This window comes from Staurois parvus, unplaced genomic scaffold, assembly GCF_062004578.1.
Source record: "Staurois parvus isolate SC_StPar_1 unplaced genomic scaffold, SC_StPar_1.0 ptg000029l, whole genome shotgun sequence".
Taxonomy (NCBI): domain Eukaryota; kingdom Metazoa; phylum Chordata; class Amphibia; order Anura; family Ranidae; genus Staurois; species Staurois parvus.
Window position 1 is genome coordinate 5,265,921 of NW_028317825.1, and position 26,592 is coordinate 5,292,512.

Genomic DNA, 26,592 nt, shown 5'->3' on the forward strand with positions numbered 1-26,592 from the left:
GGTAGATCAACCATGAAACCCCTTCACTGTTGTATACTGGTATTTTTGTTTTTAGGGTGGTGACCCCCCAGTACAGGCATATATATCTCACCACACCAAAGCTGTACACACATTCTCACCTGTTTGTGTATTTGAATAATTGTTAAAGGCGCCTAAAGCTACATTCACTTGTCTGTTAATGTCTGGTACATCTTAGTGTCCAGTAATGTCTTAGTTAGCACACTGCAACACATTCAATAAGAAATAGGTGTTTATTTGTGGAGTGTCCAGAAAAAAAAAAGAAAAGAAAAAGGAACTGGCATTTCTTGTTACATGGACACGCATTGAGGGCCCCTGAATAACAAATGGGCACACTCAACTGAACATGCCAACAAAACAAGTGCACAATTGTGAATGGGTAGCATGAACTCCAAGTTCAAGCAATTAAAATTTCTTTATTTGTGTTCACCCCAGTCTGTGGGAGATCATTAGTATCATATTGTGTGACAAAATACACATAATAAAGACTAAGCACACAATACATTCAGAAAAACCTAACATGCAAAGTTTATTATTCTTTGCAAAAAAATTCCAACAGAACAATTGAAATGACCAAAATAGTTTACAGTTGCTGCTTGTTCAGATAATGACAAAGAGAAATGTAACTGTTAAACAAAAAGCAGTTTAAGTGGACCAAACAAAATGGCTGTTCAGTATGGCTGAGAACATAATGTAAAGTCAGGTTGCGCAAATTAGCCAAACAGAATTTAACCTCTTCACGCCGGCCGCACACAAATGTGCGGCCTCCCGGCGTCTGGGCCTAGACGTCGAGCGGCCGCACATTTGTGTGGAATTAAGAAAAACATATGTGCTAAGAACACGCGCCCTGTGCGCTCCCAGCACACATGTCCAGCACTCAAGGAAAGGTCCTGATCTCCTCTTTCGATCGGGACCTTTCCCGATCATGTGACCGCCGTGACGGCGAATCACAACGGTCACATGACCCTAAAACCCCGCCCCACCTCCTGGCTTCTGAAACCCTTAAAGGGCCTAAAGGCGCTGGCGCCAAGGGGTTAACTTTTACTGGCCTGACTACAGTACACCAAAATCTAACTGCTGTGTGGTACTTCACTTGAAGATTTTTTTATATTGGGAATGCTCTGTGGAATTGCCACAATTCTTCTGTGTCACTGAGAAAAATTAGAAAGTCGTCAATTACGGAACATGCATACCATTTTATGGATATCATCCATAAAACAAAATCTTCATATAATTCTAGCCTGTAAACACATTTGAAAATTAGGTTACATTTAGTGTTATTGATCACTGAATCCAATGAAGGAACAAAAAAGAAAAATAACTGCCCCAACAGGTAAGAAAAAAAAGGAAACAATGTGCATATAACTATCCTTCAAGACATAAAGCATGTTAAAGTATAACTAAAGGCAAAACCTTTTATTTTTAAGTTTTGGATAGAGTGGAGATGGATGAGGACAACATTAGGTTACTATTGCTGTCTGTGTCCTCATTAGGGAGATTCACCCTTGCTACTTTGTCCTGTTTACCATTATCATTGAAAGCGCAAGTAAAGATAATCCCAAATTTTGGGTGTCCCCTGAAAAGTAACAGAGGAGAATGCTTCCGATAGGGACGCTAGTTCTGGTGAGCTGGGGGGGCCTCAAGGGACTCCCTTAATTTGCAGGATTTCCTCTCAATTCCTGTTTTGGCTAAAAATCAGGAAGTGAAGGTAAATCTCCCCAATGGGACACAGATGGCAAAAAAAAAAAAAAAAAGACATCTAACCCTGCCTTATTCTATCCAAAAAGGGTAAAAAAAATGTCTGACTATAATTCTACTTTAGGTCAGCTATGTACTCTACTTTAAATGTACACAATCTCTAAAATGTACACAAACTTCACCAATCCTTGTGGAAACTCTAACATAAAGGACCGCAAAATCCACTCTCTGCTCTCTTACGGTTATGAAACAATATACCACAGCACTACACCTACCTTTAATTGTAGGCATTAACATTAACACTGTGTTGGTTTAATAAAAATTAACAATTACTGTCCCCCCCCAAGTTAAGTCTTTGTAACTTGACAGGTGGAACTCCAAAGAATCAAGGCGCAGAGAAGCGAATGACTGTACTACCTGATGGCGACTCTTTCAGCATTATAACACTATGCAGTTTTGGATGACTTTGGGTTAAACATACGAAGACAGAGTGTTCTCTGTTGGTCCATGTATTCCCTGTAACAACTGAAGGAGAGAAAGTATAGCAAGTGAGAGGAGCAACAGCTATGAACATACCATTATAGCAAATTGTGAAAGTTTTTTTTCCCAAATATTTACTTAAAGATTATCTAAACCTATCTATCTAACATGTAATTTACTGCAACTAGTCCTTGGATGTGATGACTACATTAGTTTTCTTCTTTTTTTTTTCACGCTTTTTCCCCCCTATTTTCATATGGCGATCCTACTAGCAACATACTTTCTGTCCTAGAGTGACAACACTTACTAACAGTGTGGAGGAGCAGAGTTGTCACCCTGGGACAGGAAGTGTGTGTTAGGATTACAGAATAATGCATTCTCTCATCTTCATTCAAATTCAATAAGTCTCAGCGCAACATAGAGACTTGTCCGCTTGCTACAAGAAAAACCACAGAAAAGCCCACTGGATTGCTGTCAAGATAAACAGGATTTTTCTGCACTTACTGAACAGATATAACAAATCACTTTTCCATCCATATTGTCAGTGCAGGTAAGTACTTATTGCTTCTGCTCCTCTATGTCTATGATTAGCACTGGGGCCTTTGTGCTGTTTTAGAAGGTTTCACATGGAACAAATATCTGACTACAGCATAGCTAGAAAGCAACAGGTCTTAGATTTCCAGTCTGAGGTGTCCAAAAGATGCATTTAGCAAGATTTGCAACAAGATATAGTAGCAGTAGACTACTAGTAGTGCATAAAACTTCACTTAGGTCCCTTGCACATGGCATCATAATTTACTGATGTTTACTCAGGAACTCAATGACAGAAATTCCCTGAGTAATGTTGAGTATAGGCGAGTAAAGGTACATACAGAAGAGTAAAAATCTTCTTCATTGCCAGTGTTGTAATATACTCATTTATACTTGCGTAAACATGCTTATAGAAGAGTAAATGCGTATGTGAGAAAATGACTGCACTCCAAGGTAAAATTTTCTATTTTTGTTTTACGGCTCTGTACACAATGCTGAATTACTGATCTTTACAGTGTGCATGGTTCCACAGACAATGCATCTCATTTCAAATCAGTAAAAAAACTGCATTTTTTACTCTCGAGTGCAAGAGGTCTAATACTGAAAACTTTAACAAAAGGACTGCAAAATCTATTTTGTGCTCTTCTGGTTATAAAAGAGGAAACTACAGCATTGTACAGTGGCAAGTAAGGCAGGCCATCGGTCGGCCCCGTTGCCGGTGCTGCCACCCATGTCCACGAAAAACTGCCATTTTTTGCGGATTTTCCAGCATGACCGATAAAAATAAATTAGGAGATCCACGAAAAACGGCCGACGGGCTGGCCCCACTAACGGCGTGGACGAAAATTCGGATGATAAACGACCCGTCTATGGCCTGCATAAAAGTATGTGAATCCATAGGAATTAACTGATTTTCAGTAATTTGCCACAAAGTGTGACCTGATCTTAATCTAAGTCACAACAATAGACAAACACAGTGTGCTTAAGCTGATAACACTCAAACAATTGTATGTGTATACAAAAATACGTGTCTTTTATTGAACACACCTATCAAGCATTCAAAGTGCTGAAGGCAAAAGTAAGTGAACCCATAGACTAATTACTTCAATCAAAGCTAACTGGAGTCAGTAGTTTGCACACCTGGAGTCTAATGAAATTAATATGGAGGTGAGTTACTTTCAGTGATAAAAACAGTCAAACATTTTAAGATTGCTATTCCTAAGAAGCATCAGCTTATGTGAACCATGCCTTGCAAAAAGGAGCTCTCTGAAGACATACAGTGAAGATTAGCTGATCTGCACAAGGCCGGAAAGAGATACAAAGCCATCTTAAAGTGGTTAAGCATTCATCAGTCCCCATTTAAACTGTCTATAAATGGAGACAGTTTAGTACTGTGGCTACTTTTCTACAAGTGGGCACGCAGCCAAGATGACTCCTAAGGCACCACACAGAATCCTCCATGAGGTAAAGAAGAACCCACAAGTAACAGCTAAAGGCTTGAAGACATCACTGGGACTTGCAAAAATCCCTGTTCATCAGTCTACCGCACAAGTCTTTGAACAAGCAGGGTGTTCATGGCAGAAAACCACAAAGGAAGAGGCTGCACTCGTAAAAAAAACAACAGGGTGTGGGGAAAGAACTACTTGTTCAAGGGACTAAATCGGGGGTCCCATCTATTAGTCCCTCTTGACAATCAACTTGTCCTGATGAAAAAAAAATTTTTGTTTAACCAAAACCGTATTTAAATCTGAGGTGCTTTTAGCTTTTAAAACGAAAGGGATTTTATGGCAACCTAAACTTTTAATATTTTTACCATTGTGCTGTTTATCTCCTACTCACCTCCCTCCTTGTCTCCAGCATTGCACCCAGGGACTAGCAGGCAGGAGAGAGACCTTGCAGTGTGATGAGCTTTGAGTGGATGCTTACAGGAAAGGGGAGTGTTGGGCTCTCTTAACGCTCAGCAGACGTGCATTTGCTGAACAAGTAAATGAGATGCCGGCCCCAATGAGGAGAAAAAAAAAAAAACCCAAAACTGTATTCCTTCAGGTTACACTCTCACATGGAAGCACTTTGGTGCTCAGTACAAGTGCATGCTGAGCAGCTAAATCAACCTCCGGTGTCCGCTCCATTTATAGACAAGTTCACCTTTAAAAAAATAAATAAATGCAGGTTTTTAGTAGGAAAAAAAAATGTGCATTTCCTTTCCACCCCCCAGGAGCCTGGAAAGCATTGCACCCACAATCAGATCACAGATGTAATAAAGGACTCCTGCAGATTGTCAGTGTAATCTGTTTGCCTGGCCTGTACAGGCAGGCAATTTCACACTGACAGGAAGAATCAATAAACTACCAGAGCACTCAATAGTGCTGTGATAGTTCATTCAGAACTACAAGCCGGCATCCGAAAAGGATGTTGATACTTGTAGTCAACTAATTCACAGAACTCTATGTGATAGCTGGTACAGGGAACTTTTCCCCGTACTGCTGTCATACAGACTGATGAGCTGCTGCAGGAGTGGTAATATGTTACATGTTCCTAAAGGTGAATATATCCTTTAACCCTTTCACTGCCAGAGCTGTTTTTGCACACATTTAAAAAAAATCCTTTTAGGTCTGAAAATTACATACAACCCCACTTTATTGGCATCTGTAGAAGCAATCGGGTAGCATCGCAGCGGCCTGAATTCTTCCACCTGACAAGTAAGCCCTGCTGCTTGCCCACAGCAGGACTAAACTACCCATGGAAAATAAAGAATGGCAGTGAGCGCACAGGAAGAAATATGCAGGAACAGCCGCTAGCACAAAAGGACAACCCACTATATCCTCAGGGACAATTGAGAAGAAGAAATAGCAGCGCTAGCAAAAATTACATATGACAGTTAAATAATTCTCAACGCTCTAGCTTTCTTATAAAAGAATGAAAATGGTGACTTGAGTGAACAAGTAAAAATAAATGATATACGATAAGGATGAAGCACTCTATTCTGGCGCTACGGTGACAACTATAAAAGTATAAGTGAATGAGCAAATATAGTGTAGCGCTAAAATGCAGCGCAATGGTGACAAACATATCTGTATTGTGACTGCAGTGAACAAATTAACAAATGTTGTAAATCAGAGCAAAATCAAAATTATAAAATTACCAATAAACAAATATATCAAAAAAGTCCAAAAGATGATCGAGACATCAAGTGATAGGTGAATCCGTGACAAATTCTTCCTTCTAATGCACTCAGAAGTGCATATTGAATGTGCATTAAAAGCAGTGGTAAACTCCTCTAACAGGTCAGCTTTATCCACCATCAGGCACAGGTAAAAGGGAATACACAGCTGTCATGCACCAGAAGTAGGAGATACCTCCAACAGATCGCTCAATCCTCAGCATAAAATAACCCCACCTTTAAGGGTACAGCTCAATAAATAAAGCCCAGAGAGAGAAAGCGCTTATGGTTCAGTATTTTTATTAGATATATAAAAGCATCCACATGGAGAAAACAGAAAGTGAATCCACTTACAAAGATGGCCGCCAGACCAGGGCTAAACTACCTGCCCGGTGCCTGGAATTGCATGCCCCAGGCGTTGGGCGATACAAATTGCACATCCCTGAACACATTGCTGCACCTTGCAAACTGTAACTGGACTGCTGAATCAAAAGTTTAATTGTTTTGGGAAGAATACTTAGCACTATGTATAGGGCAAAAAGGGCACAGCTTACCAACATCAAAAGATCATCCCACTAGTGAAGTAAGGAGACTAAACGGTCTCAATTATAGGCAATTTGTCTGACTGTGGACTGAAGGATGCCTAAACACTTTGAGATTGCTTTACATCCTTCCAGCCTTATGCAGACCAAATACTCTAGATCGTATGTTTTCAGAGCACTCCTCTTTTGCAAGGCATGGTTCATGTCAGCTGATGTTTCTTATGTACAGCAATCTTAAAATGTTTGAGTGTTTTTTTATCAATTAAAGTAGCTCTAAACTACACCTCCAAACTCATTTCATTATTTGGATCCAGGTGTGCGAACTACTGACTCCAAATAGCTTTAGATGAAAGTGGCTGTAGAGGCTCAAGGTTTTTTTTACCTTCATGCATTCTATAAAAACCTCTGTGCAGCATCACCCCCCCCCCCCACCCCTCTTAATACTCACCTAAGCCCCCTCTCAATCCACTGATGTGCACTGGAGTCTCGACTATTCCAGGACTCCCTGCTTCATTGGCTGAGACAGCAGAGAGCCATTGGCTTCCGCTGCTGTCAATCTTAACCAGTGAGCCAATGAGAAGAGTGAGGGGGCAGTGCTGAGTCAGGGCTCCATGTGTGAATGGACACACAGAGCAGTGGCTAGGAAGTGTGCATGCTCGGGTGCCCCCACAGAAAGCCACTTGCTGTGGGGGCACTTGGCAGGAAAAAAGGGGGCCAGGAGTGCCGGCGAGGGACCCGAGAAGAGGACAATCTGGGCTGCTCAAAACCACTGCACACAGAAAGTATAACATGTTTGTTATTAAAGAAAAAAAATTAAGCCTTTAGAATCACTTGAAGTAATTAGTTTATGGGTTCACTTACTTTTGCCTTCAGCACCGTCATTGTTTAATGGGTATGTTCAATAGACACAATAAATTAGAATTGTTTGTGTGTTCTCAGCTTACACACATTGTGTTTGTCTACTGTTGTGACTTCGATGAGGATTAGATCACATTTTAATGGCAAATTACTATTCCAAACACCTAGCTACATTCATGCTCATCTCCTAAACAAACTCACTACCATTGGCCCTGAACCTGAAAGAACCATCCTAGTCACTATGGATGAGGATGTTATATATCAATATTCCCCACAATGACAGAAACAGGACCAGCGTTGTGAATCAGTTCCTCAACTGAAATAATTTATGCTGACTGACTAGCAAATACAATTGACCAGAACTGCTACTTACAGAAGCAAAGGGATAACGTTTTGACCCCAGTACATAGATCTTTTTATTGCAAAAATAGAGGAGTACTTACCCAACATGTGTGAGTAAAACCTGCGCAGAGGACTGATCAATTAGACTGGCTGCTGCTAGCAAAATCACAAAATGTGTACCGGTGAACAAATGTGTGAGTGCAAACATAAAAATTGGTGCGCTGCCTCTCCCAAAAACTACTTAAAATAATTAATTAAATAAATGAATGAACGCCCTACTACACAAAGGGCCCCCAAAAATGTGCATGTGCTATAATGCCCCGTCGGCTGGCAATTATATCCCTCCTCCCCAGTGACTAAATCCCAAATATACCAATAAGTAAATTCAAGGTGCTTAACCAATAATAGTGCTAAAAATAGCACATATACAATGCCATGAAACTTGTATATAGTGAAATTGTATAAAACAACATATACAGTGGGGCAAAAAAGTATTTAGTCAGCCACCAATTGTGCAAGTTCTCCTACTTAAAAAGATGAGAGAGGCCTGTAATTGGCATCATAGGTAGACCTCAACTATGAGAGACAAAATGAGAAAAAAAATCCAGACAATCACATTGGCTGATTTGGAAAGAATTTATTTGCAAATTATGGTGGAAAATAAATATTTGGTCAATATCAAAAGTTCATCTCAATACTTTGTTATATATCCTTTGTTGGCAATGACAGAGGTCAAACGTTTCCTGTAAGTCTTCACAAGGTTGGCACACACTGTTGCTGGTATGTTGGCCCATTCCTCCATGCAGATCTCCTCTAGAGCAGTGATGTGCTGGGGCTGTCGCTGGGCAACACAGACTTTCAACTCCCTCCAAAGGTTTTCTATGGGGTTGAGATCTGGAGACTGGTTAGGCTACTCCAGGACCTTGAAATGCTTCTTACGAAGCCACTCCTTCGTTACCCGGGCGGTATGTTTGGGATCATTGTCATGTTGGAAGACCCAGCCACGTTTCATCTTCAATGCCCTTGCTGATGGAAGGAGGTTTGCACTCAAAATCTCACGATACATGGCCCCATTCATTCTGTCCTGTACATGGATCAGTCATCCTGGTCCCTTTGCGGAGAAACAGCCCCAAAGCATGATGTTGCCACCCCCATGCTTCACAGTAGGTATGGTGTTCTTTGGATGCAACTCAGCATTCTCTCTCCTTCAAACACAACAAGTTGTGTTTCTACCAAACAGTTCTATTTTGGTTTCATCTGACCATATGACATTCTCCCAATCCTCTTCTGGATCATCCAAATGCTCTCTTGCAAACTTCAGACGGGCCCGGACATGTACTGGCTTGAGCAGGGGGACACGTCTGGCACTGCAGGATCTGAGTCCCTGGTGGCGTAGTGTGTTACTGATGGTAGCCTTTGTTACGTTGATCCCAGCTCTCTGCAGGTCATTCACTAGGTCCCCCCGTGTGGTCCTGGGATTTTTGCTTACCGTTCTTGTGATCATTTTGACCCCACGGGGTAAGATCTTGCGTGGAGCCCCAGATCGAGGGAGATTATCAGTGGCCTTGTATGTCTTCCATTTTCTAATTATTGCTCCCACAGTTGATTTGTTCACACCAAGCTGCTTGCCTATTGCAGATTCAGTCTTCCCAGCCTGGTGCAGGTCTACAATTTTGTTTCTGGTGTCCTTCGACAGCTCTTTGGTCTTTACCATAGTGGAGTTTGGAGTGTGACTGTTTGAGGTTGTGGACAGGTGTCTTTTATACTGATAACAAGTTCAAACAGGTGCCATTGAAACAGGTAATGAGTGCAGGACAGAGGAGCCTCTTAAAGAAGAAGGTACAGGTCTGTGAGAGCCAGAAATCTTGCTTGCTTGTAGGTGACCAAATACTTATTTTCCACCATAATTTGCAAATAAATTCTTTCCAAATCAGCCAATGTGATTGTCTGTATTTTTTTTTCTCATTTTGTCTCTCATAGTTGAGGTCTACCTATGATGCCAATTACAGGCCTCTCTCATCTTTTTAAGTGCGAGAACTTGCACAATTGGTGGCTGACTAAATACCGTATTTTCCGGCGTATAAGACGACTGGGCGTATAAGACGACCCCCCTACTTTTCCTGTTAAAATGTAGTGTTTGGGCTATACTCGCCGTATAAGACTACCCCTCTTCCAATGCACACCAGTGGGAAGAATCGTGCCCCATCATTAGTATCAGTGGGAGGAATAGTGCCCAGTCATTGGTGTCAGTGGGAGGAATAGCACCCCATCATTGGTGTCAGTGGGAGGAATAGCACCCCATCATTGGTGTCAGTGGGAGGAATAGTGTCCCATCATTGGTGTCAGTGGGAGGAATAGCACCCCATCATTGGTGTCAGTGGGAGGAATAGCACCCCATCATTGGTGTCCGTGAGAGGAATAGTGTCCCATCATTGGTGTCAGTGGGAGGAATAGCACCCCATCATTGGTGTCAGTGGGAGGAATAGCGCCCCATCATTGGTGTCAGTGGGAGGAATAGTGTCCCATCATTGGTGTCAGTGGGAGGAATAGCACCCCATCATTGGTGTCAGTGGGAGGAATAGCAACCCATCATTGGTGTCAGTGGGAGGAATAGCACCCCATCATTGGCGTCAGTGGGAGGAATAGCACCCCATCATTGGCGTCAGTGGGAGGAATAGCGCCCCATCATTGGTGTCAGTGGGAGGAATAGCACCCCATCATTGGTGTCAGTGGGAGGAATAGCACCCAATCATTGGTGTCCGTGGGAGGAATAGTGTCCCATCATTGGTGTCAGTGGGAGGAATAGCACCCCATCATTGGTGTCAGTGGGAGGAATAGCACTTCATCATTGGTGTCAGTGGGAGGAATAGTGTCTCATCATTGGTGTCAGTGGGAGGAATAGCACCCCATCATTGGCGTCAATGGGAGGAATAGCACCCCATCATTGGCATCAGTGGGAGGAATAGTGCCCCATCATTGGTGTCAGTGGGAGGAATAGCACCTCATCATTGGTGTCAGTGGGAGGAATAGCACCCCATCATTGGTGTCCGTGGGAGGAATAGTGTCCCATCATTGGTGCCAGTGGGAGGAATAGCACCCCATCATTGGTGTCAGTGGGAGGAATAGCACCCCATCATTGGCGTCAGTGGGAGGAATAGCACCCCATCATTGGCGTCAGTGGGAGGAATAGTGTCCCATCATTGGTGTCAGTGGGAGGAATAGTACCCCATCATTGGTGTCAGTGGGAGGAATAGCACCCCATCATTGGCGTCAGTGGGAGGAATAGTGCCCCATCATTGGTGTCAGTGGGAGGAATAGTGCCCCATCATTGGTGTCAGTGGGAGGAATAGTGTCCCATCATTGGTGTCAGTGGGGGGTGGAATAGTGCCCCATCATTGGTGTCAGTGGGGGGGGGGGGAAAGTGCCCCATCGTCGGTGTCAGTGGGAGGAATAATGCCCCATCATTGGTGTCAGTGGGAGGAATAGCACCCCATCATTGGTGTCCGTGAGAGGAATAGTGTCCCATCATTGGTGTCAGTGGGAGGAATAGCACCCCATCATTGGTATCAGTGACACCAATGATGGGGCACTATTCCTCCCACTGACACTTGCTGACCCCTGTTCAGTATGGTGCTGCTGCAGCAAGCATACATGGTTGCAGCAGCACCTGTGCACGGCACACTTACCTTCACTTGATTTTCGCGGGGCCGCCCCCCTAAAAAGTGTCAGCATGCCGTATACCGGCATATAAGACGACCCCCGACTTTTGAGAAGATTTTCAAGGGTCAAAAAGTCGTCTTATACGCCGGAAAATACGGTACTTTTTTGCCCCACTGTATATATAATTATTATATTATTATACAGGAATTATATAGCGCCAACAGTTTGCTCAGCGCTTTATAATATAACGGGAGACAATAAAACAACAATACAGTTCAATACAAGAGGGGTAGTAACTGTGGAGGATAGACTGGTTGGAAGAGTAGAAGATTCTATTATTAGCTGAGGGCAGGATAGGCTTCCCTGAAGAGATAGGTTTTCAGAGATCACCTAAAAGTGAGCAGAGTAGGCGATATTCTGATAAATTGGGGTAGAGAGTTCCAGAGGATGGGGGAAGCTCTGGAGAAGTCCTGGAGACGAGCATGGGAGGAGGGGACAAGGGAGCTAGAGAGTAGGAGGTTTTGCGGGGAGCGGAGAGTACGGTTTGGGTGATATTTAGAGACAAGATCGGTGATGTAATTTGGGGCAGAGTTATAAATGGCTTTATACGTTATTGTTAATGTTTTGAATTTTATCCGTTGGGCAATGGGAAGCCAGTGGAGGGATTGGCAGAGAGGGGTGGCAGATATAGACCGGTTAGTAAGGTGGATGAGTCTGGCAGCAGAATTCATGATAGACTGAAAAGAGGGGATAGCCTGCGATTAGGTAGGCCAATGAGGAGGGAGTTACAATAGTCAAGGCGAGATATACCAAGGGAGTGAATAAGTTGCTTAGTGGTTTCCGAGGTTAGGAACGGCCATATCTTGGAGATGTTGCGGAGGTGAAGTCTAAAAGATTTGGACAGTGAATGGATTTGGGATTGAAAGGACAGATGGGAGTCTAGGATTACACCTAGTATGAGGCATGAGGGGAGGGAATGATGGTTGTGTTATTGATCTTGATGGAGAAGTCAGGGGAGGGGGCACGGGCTGGGGGGAGTACTAAGAGCTCAGTTTTGGAAAAATTGAGTTTGAGGAAGTGGAGTGACATGCATGCCAATATGTCACTTAGTAGGTTAGTAATGCAAGAGGAGACTGAAGGGGTGAGGTGAGGGGTAGAAAGTTAGACTTGTTTGTCATCAGCATAGAGATGGTACTTAAAGCCATGGGAGTTTATCAAGTGACCAAGGGAGGAGGTGTAGATGGAGAAGAGAAGGGGTCCAAGGACAAATCCTTGAGGGACCCCTACAGAAAAAGGGAGTGAAGAGGAGGCAGAGTTATAAGTAACGCTGAAGGAGCGCTGTAATATGTAGGAGGAGAACCAGGAGAGTGCAGAGTCTCTGAGGCCAAGAGAGTGGAGTTTTTTGAGGAGGAGGGGATGGTCAACAGTATCAAAAGCCGCAGAGAGGTCAAGTAGTAAGAGCACGGAGTAGTGGCCATTGGTTTTAGCGGTTAGTAGATCATTAGTGAGTTTTAGTAGGGCAGTTTCAGTGGAGTGTAGTGAGCGAAAGCCAGACTGTACAGGGTCAAGAAGGTTGTTGTCGGTGAGGTAAGAGCTCAGGCGATTGTAGACTAAGCGTTCTAGGAGTTTAGAGGTAAATGGCAGCAGGGAGATGGGTCTTAAGTTGTTCAGGTTGGTGGGGTCCAGGGAGGGCTTTTTAAGTATGGGAGTGATGTGTGCGTGCTTTAGAGGGGAGGGGATATATATATATATATATATATATATATATATATATCAATAAAAGTCCCAATAATGTGCAAACATATGAAAGTTCCAAAAAAATTGAAAGTTCCAAAAAAAAAAAAAAAAAACCCCCATCTGCATCCTGTGTGAATATTAGGTGATACAGTAGTAAATCTTCTTATCCATAGCAATTCTTTGTACGTAGTGCTCCAATTAGTGCTCCCCCTCACCACCTGATGACGTCTTACGACGAAACATGTAGAGCAGGGCTTGATAGTGCTACGCTTGTCCTCTGAGAAGGAATTGCTTTTTACTGGGATTTAAAGTGCCATACACATGGTTTTTATGTAAGTGCAATATTAAATGTTTTCTTCCTAATAAATACGGTGTTACGCTATGGGAGTTTTCCTTTGATGTTTTTACAGTGGTGGAGGAGTACTGCGGAGGTTCTGGAGGAGTTTTGTCACCAACGATTGATCTAGAGGTGTTTCCACTATGGAGTCTGACATCAGCGTATAGAGGTGTCAAGACCACACAGACGGCCAAACTTTCCTGCAGGAGAACGCTGCAACATCTCTACCGTTCCAGGTGGTCAATTATCTGTGGTGAGTTGGGCTCTGGAGGAAGAGCACTAATTGGAGCACTTCGCACAGAGAATTGTTATGGATAAGATGATTTAATACTGTATCACTTAATATTCACACCGGATGAGGATGGGGGTTTCTTGGGAACTTGCAATTTTTTTGGAACTTTTATGTTTGCACATTATTGGAACTTATATATATATATATTTTTTTTTTCAATGCAATTTCACCGTATACACAGTTTCATGGCATTGTATGTGTGCTATTTTTAACACTATTGTCATTTAAGCACCTTATTGGTTTATTTGGGATTTAGTCACCGGGGAGGAGGGATATAATTGCCAGCCCACGGGGCATTACAGCACATGCACATTTGTGGGGACCCTTTGTGTAGTAGGGAGTTCATTCATTTAATTATTTAAAGTAGTTGGGAGAGGCAGCGCAGCAATTTTTATGTTTACTTATCCAACATGCCCCCCAAAACTTGTGGCCTATTTCTGCTACATATCAACATTTTGATTATTTGTATTGTAAGCGAGGAGAATCTTAATCAATTGCACAAGAACGACAACTTCCAACCCACAATAAGATTTAACTGAAACTGCTCCCAAAAAGAAAAACTTCCTTAACACTACAATACATATGAAAAGGAACAAGCTTGCGAACATCTAGCTACAGAAAACCCAAAGACTGCCCCACATACCTCCGACATCACACATCCCAGACACATAAAAGAATCTGTCATCTATAGGCCATAAGATACAATAGGATCTGTTCAGGTATAACACAGGAGAGGTTTCAGAAAATGGGGATTCAATCCAGTGACCAACTTTTTATATTATAAGACTGAAAAGGATAATTAGGTCTCACTGGTAGTCACCTATAATCCACGTCTAAAAGCTCCAAGAGAGTTCACAAAAGAAATCCAGCCTCTTCATTAGAAACGCAGATGACTCTGAACGATATTCCCAGAACTAACTCTCTTTTGCAAATCGGCAACCACTAGGGAGGCACCGATATACCAGTGGCCGAAATGTATCAGCCGAAAATAGTGTTAGACATTTTAGCGATAGAAAACAAAAGGTGCTAATACTGGCTGCCAAAACCACACGATTTTACCATGTTTAGGGTTTGTTTTTCATAGGTCATGTGACTCAAAAAACTGCATCAAAACGCAACACGTGTGTGTTTTTGATGGGTTTTCAATGCAGTTCAGGCCTGGTTTACACCAATGCAGTTTTTGTTTAGTCCGTTTTGCAGTGTTTTGCGTTTATGTATTTTGCAGACGGTTTTTTTTTGGCCAACTTGTTGCTGGGCAGTTTATATACATAACACAAACATAAAACGCTGTTAATGCATTTTTTGCACGCATGTTTTTTTATGCGGTTTTGATGACGTGCATTTTTCTGTGCATTTTTAATGCATTTCAGGCCTGGTTCAATCCAATGCAGTTTGCGTTTTGTAGTGTTGCATGTGTTTTTTGATGCGTTTTGCGGGTTTTGACTTTTCCTTGGCCGGATTGTTGCTGGACAGATTAAAAACGCAAAACACATTGAAAAAAAAAAACCCCACAAAAAAAGTAAGTGTTGCATTTTTGATGCATTTTTGTTGTGTTTTTAATGTATTTCAGGCCTGTTTCACATCAATGCAGTTTGAATTTTGTCAGTTTTGCAGTGTTTTTTGATGCGGTTTGCATTGAATGTTTCTTTTTTTGTTTTGTCCAACGTGTGCCTTTTTAATGTGTTTTCATTGCATTTCAGGCCTGGTTCACACCATTGCAGTTTGCGTTTTGTGCGTTTTGCAGTGAATTTTTGCATGCACGTTGTGTTTTTTTAATTCTTTTTTTGGCGAATTTGTTGCTGAGCAGATTAAAAACGCAAAGCATGTGAAAGCGCATGAAAAACGCACTACATGCACTCTCTGAAGCGTCTCCATTGAAGTCTGTTGAACCAAAAATCACAACTGTAGCAAGCGTACACACAGCGATGGATGCGGTTCAACCATTTTGTTAAGCATTCTCCATGTTGTCCCATCATCCTCCCTCCCTCTCTGTTCATTTACAGTGACATGTGGCCTGAGTGATGAGAAGTGTTACAGGAGGCCAAAACACAGCAGGGAGCTCCGAGCTATAACACCTCCAAGGGAGCTGGGGCCTCGCTGTCTAAAGAACCTGTGCAATCTGGCACTTTGTAAAAGGATAACCCAAGCCTTCCCCTGAGTTCAAAGACATTCCAGAAGAGTAAGGAACTAGATAACACTTTTAAAATCCATTTTCCCCTATGTCTCATATCTTGGAATATGAGAGACTTACATAAAAATCAGGTATATCTTCAGATTGGCCACGATCAGACAAATCGTTTGATAGGTCACACTCCCTGACTGGAACACCCAGGAAAGCAGAAAATAACATCTCTCGAACCCTTCAAGTATGTATTTCATATCTAACCGTTCCTCAGATGCGTCTGCCTATTAATCTACCCGCGGGTGGAATGTTACTTGTGCCTAGGAAAAGTTATGAGCCAAAATATGAACTAGGAGAGATTTTGGTTCTAGTTTAGGTCTCCGCCCAGACAATCCCTCCCCAAATGAGGCATTGGTCCTTGGCTTCAGAGACACCCCCTGCTGGGGGACTACAAAATAGGCTGTCAGGCCTAAGAGTGTAAGTTGAAGAATTCTCCCTTTTAACATCAGAACCACCGTGGGAGACCGTGCCCTTTTGCTCTGAAACTTGATCTGCTTAACCCAAGGCTGATTGGCAAGTACTTTACCCCTTTAACCTCCTGTTACCTCTTTACTGTGCTATTGTTCTCTGTATATTTATATATATATTGGTTACATTTTTTCTGTAAACATTTTTATTGCACCGTTTTGATCTTTTAGTAATAAATCTCTCTTTCTGAAAGTGTTGAACTGTTTCTATAGCTCATTAATACAACTTACAAAGTCCTGCCTATAAAAGAGCGCTACTGTGTTTGTTTAACCCTCTGTATAACCTGTCTGCGGTGACCGTGCTATACAGACAATTATCTCAACCATCATAGTGTTATTGCTGATATTGCCGAGTTTCCTCTTTTTCTGTACAAAAAGGAGGTGGTGAAGGGTTAATTGCGTAATTAACCTGACCCAGTAACAATCGCATTCAGGCTGCTGGTACATCGAATGGTGGCCCATTAGCTGGAAAATCATTGTGCAGGGTGCAGCATTGTTACGCATGTGACATCGCGGTTTTGGATTGGCTAGTCCTTCGGTCACGAGTTTGGTGAGAAGGTCAGAGGCCTGATGCCGCGATCGTCACATATTGGCTGGCAGCATACATGGGATAGTTGCATTAGAGCTTCAGTGCAGTGTTAGGAATTAGCTCTGCACTGAAGGATTGTAACCTTTGTGGAAACAGTCCTTAGACACAAGCGGTGCATATATATATATATAGATATATATATAGATAGAGAGAGAGAGAGAGAGAGAGAGAGAGAGAAACAGCTCCTTCCTTTTTCTACTTTCTATTCTATCTTTGCTTGCAATTATGCCTGGTGATGCAGAATACAGGAAAATGAGCAAAAGTGATTTAAGTGCTGAGAGAGAAGCTGCAGAATGCCAGGCAGCGGCGGCCGGAGAGGCTGTGAAACACAAGGCAGTGACGAACAGAGCAGAATGCTAGGCAGCGGCTGAAGGAGAGGCTGTGGAACGCCAGGCTGTGGAGCGCCAGGCAACGGCGGACAGAACGGAACGCCAGGCAGCGGCTGAGAGAGAGGCGGTGCAGAGGGAAGATGATCGTCGGCACGAACTGGAGATGGCGAGGCTCCAGCAGCGACAGGTTCAGAACCTCGGGTCCTTAGAGCACAAGGACGTCTCTCTGACCGTGGGCCCAGCAGCCAAATTTCCAGCAATGAAACAAAGACGGTGACATTGACATGTATTTACTATCATTTGAAAAAACTTGCCGTCAGTACCAGCTGCCCCAAGCACAATGGGCTCGGTACCTGAGACCAAGGCTACGAGGCAAGGCCCTGGATGCGTATATCAAGATGCCAGAGGGGCAGGATGACGATTATGAAGCTTTAAAAGATGCCATTGTCCGAAAGTACTAGATGACCCGGGTAGTATACCGCAAGCGGTTCTGATCCTTGCAAAAGGGAATTGGGGACTCTTACACAAATGTGGTGAGTCGCTTACGCACCACATTCTGGCAGTGGACTAAAGCACAGAAAGCGGACTCCTACGAGTCTTTAGAAGATCTCATGATATGAGATCAACTCCTGCATATCTGCCCGGCAGACGTCAGACAGTTTGACTTGGAGAGAGCCAGCATCTACTAAAGCTGCAGCCGATTTGGCAGATACCTACGTTCATACGTGGGTGTCTGACCCTCGCAAGGCTCCTCCGAAGAGTTGGAAAGGAGGGAAATCGCCCATAGCAACCCCTCCTAAGCCGGTGAGTCAAGCTCCCCCTCAACCAACACCTGCAGCACTTGGAGCCAAGCCACCCCTGCCTGACAACCGCAGATGTTTCACCTGTGGGAAAGCCGGACATCTCAGGACGCAGTGTCCTGAGCAGAAGCAGATGACATCACCTGGCCAGCCGGCCAGCAACTCTTCTTCCATGCTGTTCGTCCGCAGGAAGATGCGGGTAACCCCCGCCAACTTGCAACCAGTCACGGTGGGCAACCGGTCTGTAACTGGTTTTCGGGACACCAGGGCAGAAGTCACCTTGATCCGGCCAGAGGTGATTGAGCAAAGGAACCTTATCCCAGGAAAGTTCCTTACCCTCACAGTTGGGGGGACCCGTTGACGCATACCCTGTGCAAAGGTATTCATAGATTGGGGTGCGGGAAGGGGGATGAGGGAGGTGGGGGTCTTGGATGAAATTCCCACACCTGTTTTGTTGGGTGCTGATCTAGGCACTCTTGTTTCCTATTATGCCCCTGCCGAGAATACCCGGAAGGTCCCCCTGGAAATCTCTAGACATGCCAAGGTACTGTGTGCAGATGTTGGGGTAATGTCTGGGCAACCTGTGGATGGACAGAGGGAGGGGGCTGGGAATGGAGTGGGGCTACAGGATTCTCCATTAGCTGGAGAACGAGAAGAAATCCCCTTGCCTGGGGAGGTATCTAACTCATGTGTCATTGATATTATAAACGTAACTGTTGATAATGATGATGATAATGATGATGATGATATTGATAATGTCAGTAATGTTGATAATGTTGGTAATGCTAATGAAGGCTGCGGCCTTCGGCTCCAATCACCTCTCCTTTCCACTCAGGTACAGAAGCTGCTGGCAATGCCTAAGATAGATGGTGTTTGGGTTCAGGAAAACCCGGGGAGAGCTCATCGTGATGTTCAGGAGTTGGACGGCAGAGTATATCCCTCCCTCTTGCCTTCAGCCAGCCCCATCTCCAAGGAGGTGCAGACTGAATGGGCCAAAGAGACAGAGGGAATAGCGCATTCAGGAATTCAGGGGTCAGCTAGAGTCTGGGCATCCCTGGTAGTCTCAATCCCCAAACAGGATCAGATGACCAGGCTTTTTGAGGACCTTGGAAAACTGAGCGCCAGCCCTGTGGGAGTGGCCCACCCCATGCCCAGGGGCCATGAGGTAATGAAGCCTCCGGAAGGTGCCCGCTGTTTAACCATCATGGACCTGAGCAGGGGGTATGGGCCACCATCTCTAACCCAGGAGGCTCAGGCGAGTCAGCCTTCACCACCCCATATGGCTTGCCTGAATTCACAGGAAAGCTAGTAGGGGTTAAGAACGCACCAATCACCTCCCCAGGGGTCAGGAATGACCTGCGATGTGGAGCGGAACTGGGTGCAGTTGCCCACTTTAGGGGCCTTGTGGTGTTCGGCCCTGTCTGGGAAGAGCAACTTGGGCCCCTGTCACTAGTCAGGAACAAACTGTCGTGCCTAGTCTGACAGCCGAGAATGGTAACTGTCAGAAGGGCATGCCAGTGGTTCAGCTTTGGGAACCACCGGTAGGAAGAGACCCCCAGAGGTCTGGACATGGGGAGACTGAGGCAGTTGTGGCCTGGCCTACTCCCCAGGCCAAAAAGCAGGTTACGTCAGTCGTGGGTGCAGCTGGCTACGGTAAGACGCCTGGGTGCAACTATCATGGCTCAGCTGGACCTGTGACTGACCTGGCAGACAGGAAACTGGCGGAACTGGTGTCCTGGATGCTAGCAGGTAAAAAGGACTGTTCATCTTGGATGAAGGTACCTGGGGACACATCTGGGAGGAGAGTTCCAGAATTTGTCTGTCCGGTTCCGGTACACACAGGCGCCCCTACCTTCGGGTCAGATGTCGTCCTAGACCTGAGGAAGAAGATGGGAGAGGGAAATCTCCTTCTCTACTTCGACAAGAAGCTACATCTTAATATGTTAGCAGATGACACCCCTGAACAGAAGTGTTTTGTGAACAGGTGGGCACCCCGGCAGTTGCCACGATATCCAGATAGTCACAGCCGACTGGTGCTCACCTGTGACCACTCACTTGGTTAGCACAGTAGTGTTGCTGGGGAGAACAGTTTCCTTTTCAGAAGGAACCTGGTTCTCCCGCAGTGCATATCACCCCAAGGTGAACCCCTGGGCACAGTGGCTCTGTGCCCTGGTCAGGCAAGCCTGCAGCAGAAGTCGGTTGCACCAGGAGGGAAATTGCAGTCCCCTCCCATGCAACCACCTGAGGGGGGAAGGTGTAGCAAGCGTACACACAGCGATGGATGCGGTTCAACCATTTTGTTAAGCATTCTCCATGTTGTCCCATCATCCTCCCTCCCTCTCTGTTCATTTACAGTGACATGTGGCCTGAGTGATGAGAAGTGTTATGGGAGCTCCGAGCTATAACACCCCCAAGGGAGCTGGGACCTCGCTGTCCAAAGAACCTGTGCAATCTGGCACATCGTAAAAAGATAACCCAAGCCTTCCCCTGAGTTCAAAGACATTCCAGAAGAGTAAGGAACTAGATAACACTTTTAAAATCCATTTTCCTCTATGTCTCATATCTTGGAATATGAGTGATTTACATAAAAACCAGGTATATCTTTAGATTGGCCACGATCAGACAAATCGTTTGATAGGTCACACTCCCTGACTGGAACACCCAGGAAAGCAGAAAATCATATATCTCTTGAACCATTCAAGTATGTATTTCATATCTAACCGTTCCTCAGATGCGTCTGCCTATTAATCTACCTGGGTGAAATGTTACTTGTGCCTAGGAAATGTTATGAGCCAAAATATGAACTAGGAGAGATTTTGGTTCTAGTTTAGGTCTCCGCCCAGTCAATCCCTCCACAAATAAGGCATTGGTCCTTGGCTTCAGAGACACCCCCTGCTGGGGGACTACAAAATAAGCTGTCAGGCCTAAGAATGTAAGTTGAAGAATTTTCCCTTTTAACATCAGAACCACCTTGGGACACCGTGCCCTTTCGCTCTGAAACTTGATCTGCTTAACCCAAGGCTGATTGGCAAGTACTTTAACCCTTTAACCTCCTTTCTGTTACCTCTTTGCTGTGCTATTGTTCTCTGTATATTTATATACAGTCAGGTCCATAAATATTGGGACATGGACACAATTCCAATATTTTTGGCTCTATACACCACCACAATGGATTTGAAATGAAACAAACAAGATGTGCTTTAACTGCAGACTGTCAGCTTTAATTTGAGGGTATTTACATCCAAATCAGGTGAACGGTGTAGGAATTACAACAGTTTGCATATGTGCCTCCCACTTGTTAAGGGACCAAAAGTAATGGGACAGAATAATAATCATAAATCAAACTTTCACTTTTTAATATTTGGTTGCAAATCCTTTGCAGTCAATTACAGCCTGAAGTCTGGAACGCATAGACATCACCAGACGCTGGGTTTCATCCCTGGTGATGCTCTGCCAGGCCTCTACTGCAACTGTCTTCAGTTCCTGCTTGTTCTTGGGGAATTTTCCCTTCAGTTTTGTCTTCAGCAAGTGAAATGCATGGTCAATCGGATTCAGGTCAGGTGATTGACTTGGCCATTGCATAACATTCCACTTCTTTCCCTTAAAAAACTCTTTTGTTGCTTTTGCAGTATGCTTTGGGTCATTGTCCATCTGCACTGTGAAGCGGCGTCCAATGAGTTCTGAAGCATTTGGCTGAATATAAGCAGATAATATTGCCCGAAACACTTCAGAATTCATCCTGCTGCTTTTGTCAGTAGTCACATCATCAATAAATACAAGAGAACCAGTTCCATTGGCAGCCATACATGCCCACGCCATGACACTACCACCATCATGCTTCACTGATGAGGTGGTATGCTTAGGATCATGAGCAGTTCCTTTCCTTCTCCATACTCTTCTCTTCCCATGACTCTGGTACAAGTTGATCTTGGTCTCATCTGTCCATAGGATGTTGTTCCAGAACTGTGAAGGCTTTTTTAGATGTCGTTTGGCAAACTCTAATCTGGCCTTCCTGTTTTTGAGGCTCACCAATGGTTTACATCTTGTGGTGAATCCTCTGTATTCACTCTGGTGAAGTCTTCTCTTGATTGTTGACTTTGACACACATACACCTACCTCCTGGAGATTGTTCCTGATCTGGCCAACTGTTGGGAAGGGTGTTTTCTTCAACATGGAAAGAATTCTTCAGTCATCCACTACAGTTGTTTTCCGTGGTCTTCTGGGTTTTTTGGTGTTGCTGAGCTCACCGGTGCGTTCCTTCTTTTTAAGAATGTTCCAAACAGTTGTTTTGGCCACGCCTAATGTTTTTGCTATCTCTCTGATGGGTTTGTTTTGTTTTTTCAGCATAATGATGGCTTGCTTCACTGATAGTGACAGCTCTTTGGATCTCATCTTGAGAGTTGACAGCAACAGATTCCAAACGCAAATAGCACACTTGAAATTAACTCTGGACCTTTTATCTGCTCATTGTAATTGGGAAAATGAGGGAATAACACACACCTGGCCATGGAACAGCTGAGAAGCCAATTGTCCCATTACTTTTGGTCCCTTAACAAGTGGGAGGCACATATGCAAACTGTTGTAATTCCTACACCGTTCACCTGATTTGGATGTAAATACCCTCAAATTAAAGCTGACAGTCTGCAGTTAAAGCACATCTTGTTTGTTTCATTTCAAATCCATTGTGGTGGTGTATAGAGCCAAAAATGTTAGAATTGTGTCAATGTCCCAATATTTATGGACCTGACTGTATACCTGTTCTATATCAGTGGCTCAGACAGCATTGAAGCTAAAACATCATGAAGAGTAAAAAGAGTGCAAAGACCCTAGTGCAGTTAACATTATGGAGCACAATAAAACAAAATCCTATGCATTTACAAGGGTAAGTCTTGTAAGGGCTCACCAAAGAGGAAGCAAAAGCTCTCCCACATCCTCCTGGGTAGGAAAAATTCACACAGTTCTCCTGGAGTCACTCTCATTGCACTGACAGGTTGTTGGATACACAAAGAGAACACATGGCTATGGGAAAAAGCCAGTGTTGCTCAGTCCAAACACCGGGAGACACACGAGATGACATGGAGCTGGGGCTGGTAATTGGTTGTCAAGGCAATGTGTTTATTAAGTCAATATGTCAACCAACCAAGGTTACCCTAGCAGTACAGTGTCACCATGGTACACTGTACTACTTGTAGGGGGTGATGATTTTTTATTTTTTTTACACTGATTGCTTTTACACCCATAAAGGATATATAAAAATTGTATATAAAATACCACATTAGTTTAAAAATAGATCATAAAAACAATTGTATAGAGTTATAAACTAAGAATTAGTATAAATTACTCATCAGTTATATGAATTCATAAATCGTAAATTAAAATAAATTAGTACCATTACTTAATAAATATTTTCAATACTTTTTCTTTCCCTTCATAACCACCTCCCGCCCACCATATAAGGAAATGACGGGCGCAAGGTGGTTCTTTCGTTCTGGGAGGACATCATATGACTCTCTAACTGCGCATGCGTGGCTCCGGGGGAGCACAGCACGGCGATCGGTGGTGCACTGTGTCCCTTGGACACAGCGGATCACTGGTCAACAGAAAGAGCCGAAGATATCGGCTCGGTCATGTGGTCAGCTGTGTCCAATCACAGCTGATTGCATGAAAATAAGGAAATGCCGGTTATCGGCATTTCTCTCCTCACAAGCCGTCACACTGACAGCTCGTGAGGAGTGGAGATCCGGTAATCGGCATCCCTCAGAGGGGACATGTACACTGATCATTAGGGCACTGATGATCAGTGTGCCCTGATGATCAGTGTAGCCCCAGCAGTGCCACCTGTCAGTGTCCATCAATGCCAGCTGTCATTGCTCATCAATGCCACTTGCCAGTACCCATCAGTGCCACATCAATGCCACATATCAGTGCCTACCAGTGCACATCAATGCCACATATCAGTGCCCATCTGAGCTGCCTTTCAGTGTCACCCATCATTGTCAGTCAGTGCCACCTATCAGCGCTGCCAATCAGTGCGCATCAGTGCCGCCTATCAGTGCGCATCAGTGCCGCCTAACAGTGCCTATCAGTGCCATATATGAGTGCTGCCTTTCAGTGCTCATCAGTGATGCCTGTCAATGCCCATCAGTGCCACCTATCAGTGCAGCCTCATTAGCGCACATCAGTGATGGAGATAAATCACTTATTTACAAAATTTATAACAAAAACTAAGAAAAAAAACCGTTTTATTTTCTTTTCAAATTTTTCAGCGTTTTTGGTTTGTTTAGCAAAAAATAAAAAAACCAGAGGTGATTAAAAAGCACCAAAAGAAAGTTCTGTCTAAAAAAAATGCTAAAAATTTCATATGCGTACAGTGTTGCAAGACCGCGCAATTATCATTCAAACTGTGACAGCGCTGAAAGCTGAAAATTGGCCTGGACAGGAAGGGGGTAAAAGTGTCCAGACTTGAAGTGGTAAAAAAACCTTCAGTGTGCAGCTCCCCCCCCCTCAGTCCCTCTTAATAACTACCTAAACCTGATCTCGATCCAATGATGTGCACAAGAGCAGCGGCTCTCATGGGTCTCTTCTTCCTCATTGGCTGAAACACAGCAGTGGGAGCCGCCACTTGTTCCCGTTGCTAAAATCACAGCCAGAGAGAAGGGAGCGGGGTGCAGGGCCAAGCTGCGCTCTGTGCGTCTTAGGTCTGGTTGACATATATGCATCTGTAGGAATTGCAGCTATTCCTGCACCCACCCACAATCACAATGTGCTGTTTGAAAATGTGCAGGGTTGCCATTCATTCTGAATGGCACCACCACACATGAATGGGCTGCCATGCCTGCGCAAACATGGGCCACAAACCCACATAGATGTGAACTTGGCCTTATAGACACAGAGGTGACCCAGAAGTGAAGACGCACAAGTGCCCCAGAGTAAGCAGATTGTTCTGCGGGAACTGAGCAGGGGGGAAGAGCCAGAAGCGTCAGCGTGGAACCCAAGAAGAGAAGGCTCTGTGCAAACTGTAAATTGCAGAACCAGTATGGTTAACTATGCCTACCAAAACATGATGAATTTGGTTTTCTTTTCTTGGACTACTTCACAAAACACAGGGTATCCATATCTGCATTAGGATAGGGTTATGCTGCCTCAGGTGATTGGACACGGTCAAAAAAGGCAGGAAATCCCCTCCCAGACATGACCCCCTCCCAGACATGACTCCCTCCCTGTTAGGCAAGGCTTCAATTTCTGTAGCAAGCCTTCAAACCACAAATGCAGTGGAGTGGGATCCCTCTGTCCTTTGATGTACTCCAAAAGTAGGATTTTACAAGTAAACCAAAATCCTATCTTCTTTTATCGTACATCACAGGGTACAGAGTATCCTCATCTTGTTTACGATACAGATGTCACAAGAAATGTAATATGAGATGAGGACAAAATTGCAACAAGCCAACAGCCCCATACCACTAAAGAACATGTTAGAAACCTCATGTAACAGTCTAAAAAAAAAAAAAAAACTCGCCAACCAAAAAGGTGGCATCCTATGCAGCTCGAACACATGATAAATGTTGCAAAATTATGCATGAAAAACCAGATAGTAGCTTCACAAAAAGCTACTGAAGCCTGATGACAATAGCCACCGACACTTCTTGAGACACAAGCTGACAGATCCAGCAAAAAGTGGTAGACATGGAAGCCGCATGACTCTACCGTGGGCTATCGGGAAGCACAAAGAGGGGGAAAAAAAACTGACAAACTGCAGTAAAAGACTTCAGGCAACACCTGATAGCATGAACCACCCGCAAGGTGTGAAGTACCTTGTCCCCCTGCATCTGAGGCTTAGAACACAAAGAAAGGAAACACAAGTCTTGGTTAAGGTGGAACAAAAGCCATCTTCAGTATAAAGGACAGCTGAGGCTGTAGAACTACCTTGTCATGGTGAAACATCTGGAAGGTTCCTTACAGGAAATAGCCAATTCTGAAACTCTGTGAGGCAAAGTAATGGGAACTAGAACAACAGGATTTTTGTTACTCACCCTAAAATCCCTTTCTCTGAGTTCATTGCCAGACACAGCCTCTCCATTGGGTTTAAAGCTACACCTACAGGAGTATGACACTAGGCAGAAGAAGAACATAACATCGCCAATGGGAGGCCAACCTGGTACAAAAAAAAAAAAAACCCTCTCTGCTATAGGCAAGAAAGTTAGTCACAAAGTAGTAAAATGAAAAAAAAAAAAAGAACCAGCATCCAAAGATGCAAACATAGCAGCCAACAAGGATCATGGTTGGACACTTAGACTCACATCACAAAACAAGACTTTCTAAATGCAACGACAAATCAGTCTAGATGGAGGTTTATGCATCTGTAGCATGGTAGGGATCATTAGGCCTGAGAATCCCGTCTGTTAATAAATAACCTGGCTTAAAAAACTATCAATGCCAAGGACGGTAAGCAAGTTGGGAGATCAGCCCTTGAGAAAGAAGGGCTTCCTGAAGAGGAAGCTGCCAGGGAATTTCCACAATCATCCTCACTTCAGCAGTACACCAGGGCAACAAGCCCCAACTGGAGCCACCAG

The 26,592-nt window shown here is 44.0% G+C and overlaps 1 protein-coding gene across 1 annotated transcript in view; it reads right to left on the reverse strand.

Annotated features, from left to right (window-relative positions):
• Positions 1-522: 522 nt before the first annotated feature.
• FKBP6 (FKBP prolyl isomerase family member 6 (inactive)) overlaps positions 523-26,592 on the reverse strand; it is a 56,360-nt gene continuing 30,290 nt past the window's right edge. Inside the window, exon 7 of the mRNA XM_089658076.1 lies at positions 523-2,241. Within this exon, the coding sequence (XP_089514202.1) occupies positions 2,163-2,241 (79 nt within the window). The 3' untranslated portion in view covers positions 523-2,162. The remainder of the gene's footprint in view (positions 2,242-26,592) is intronic.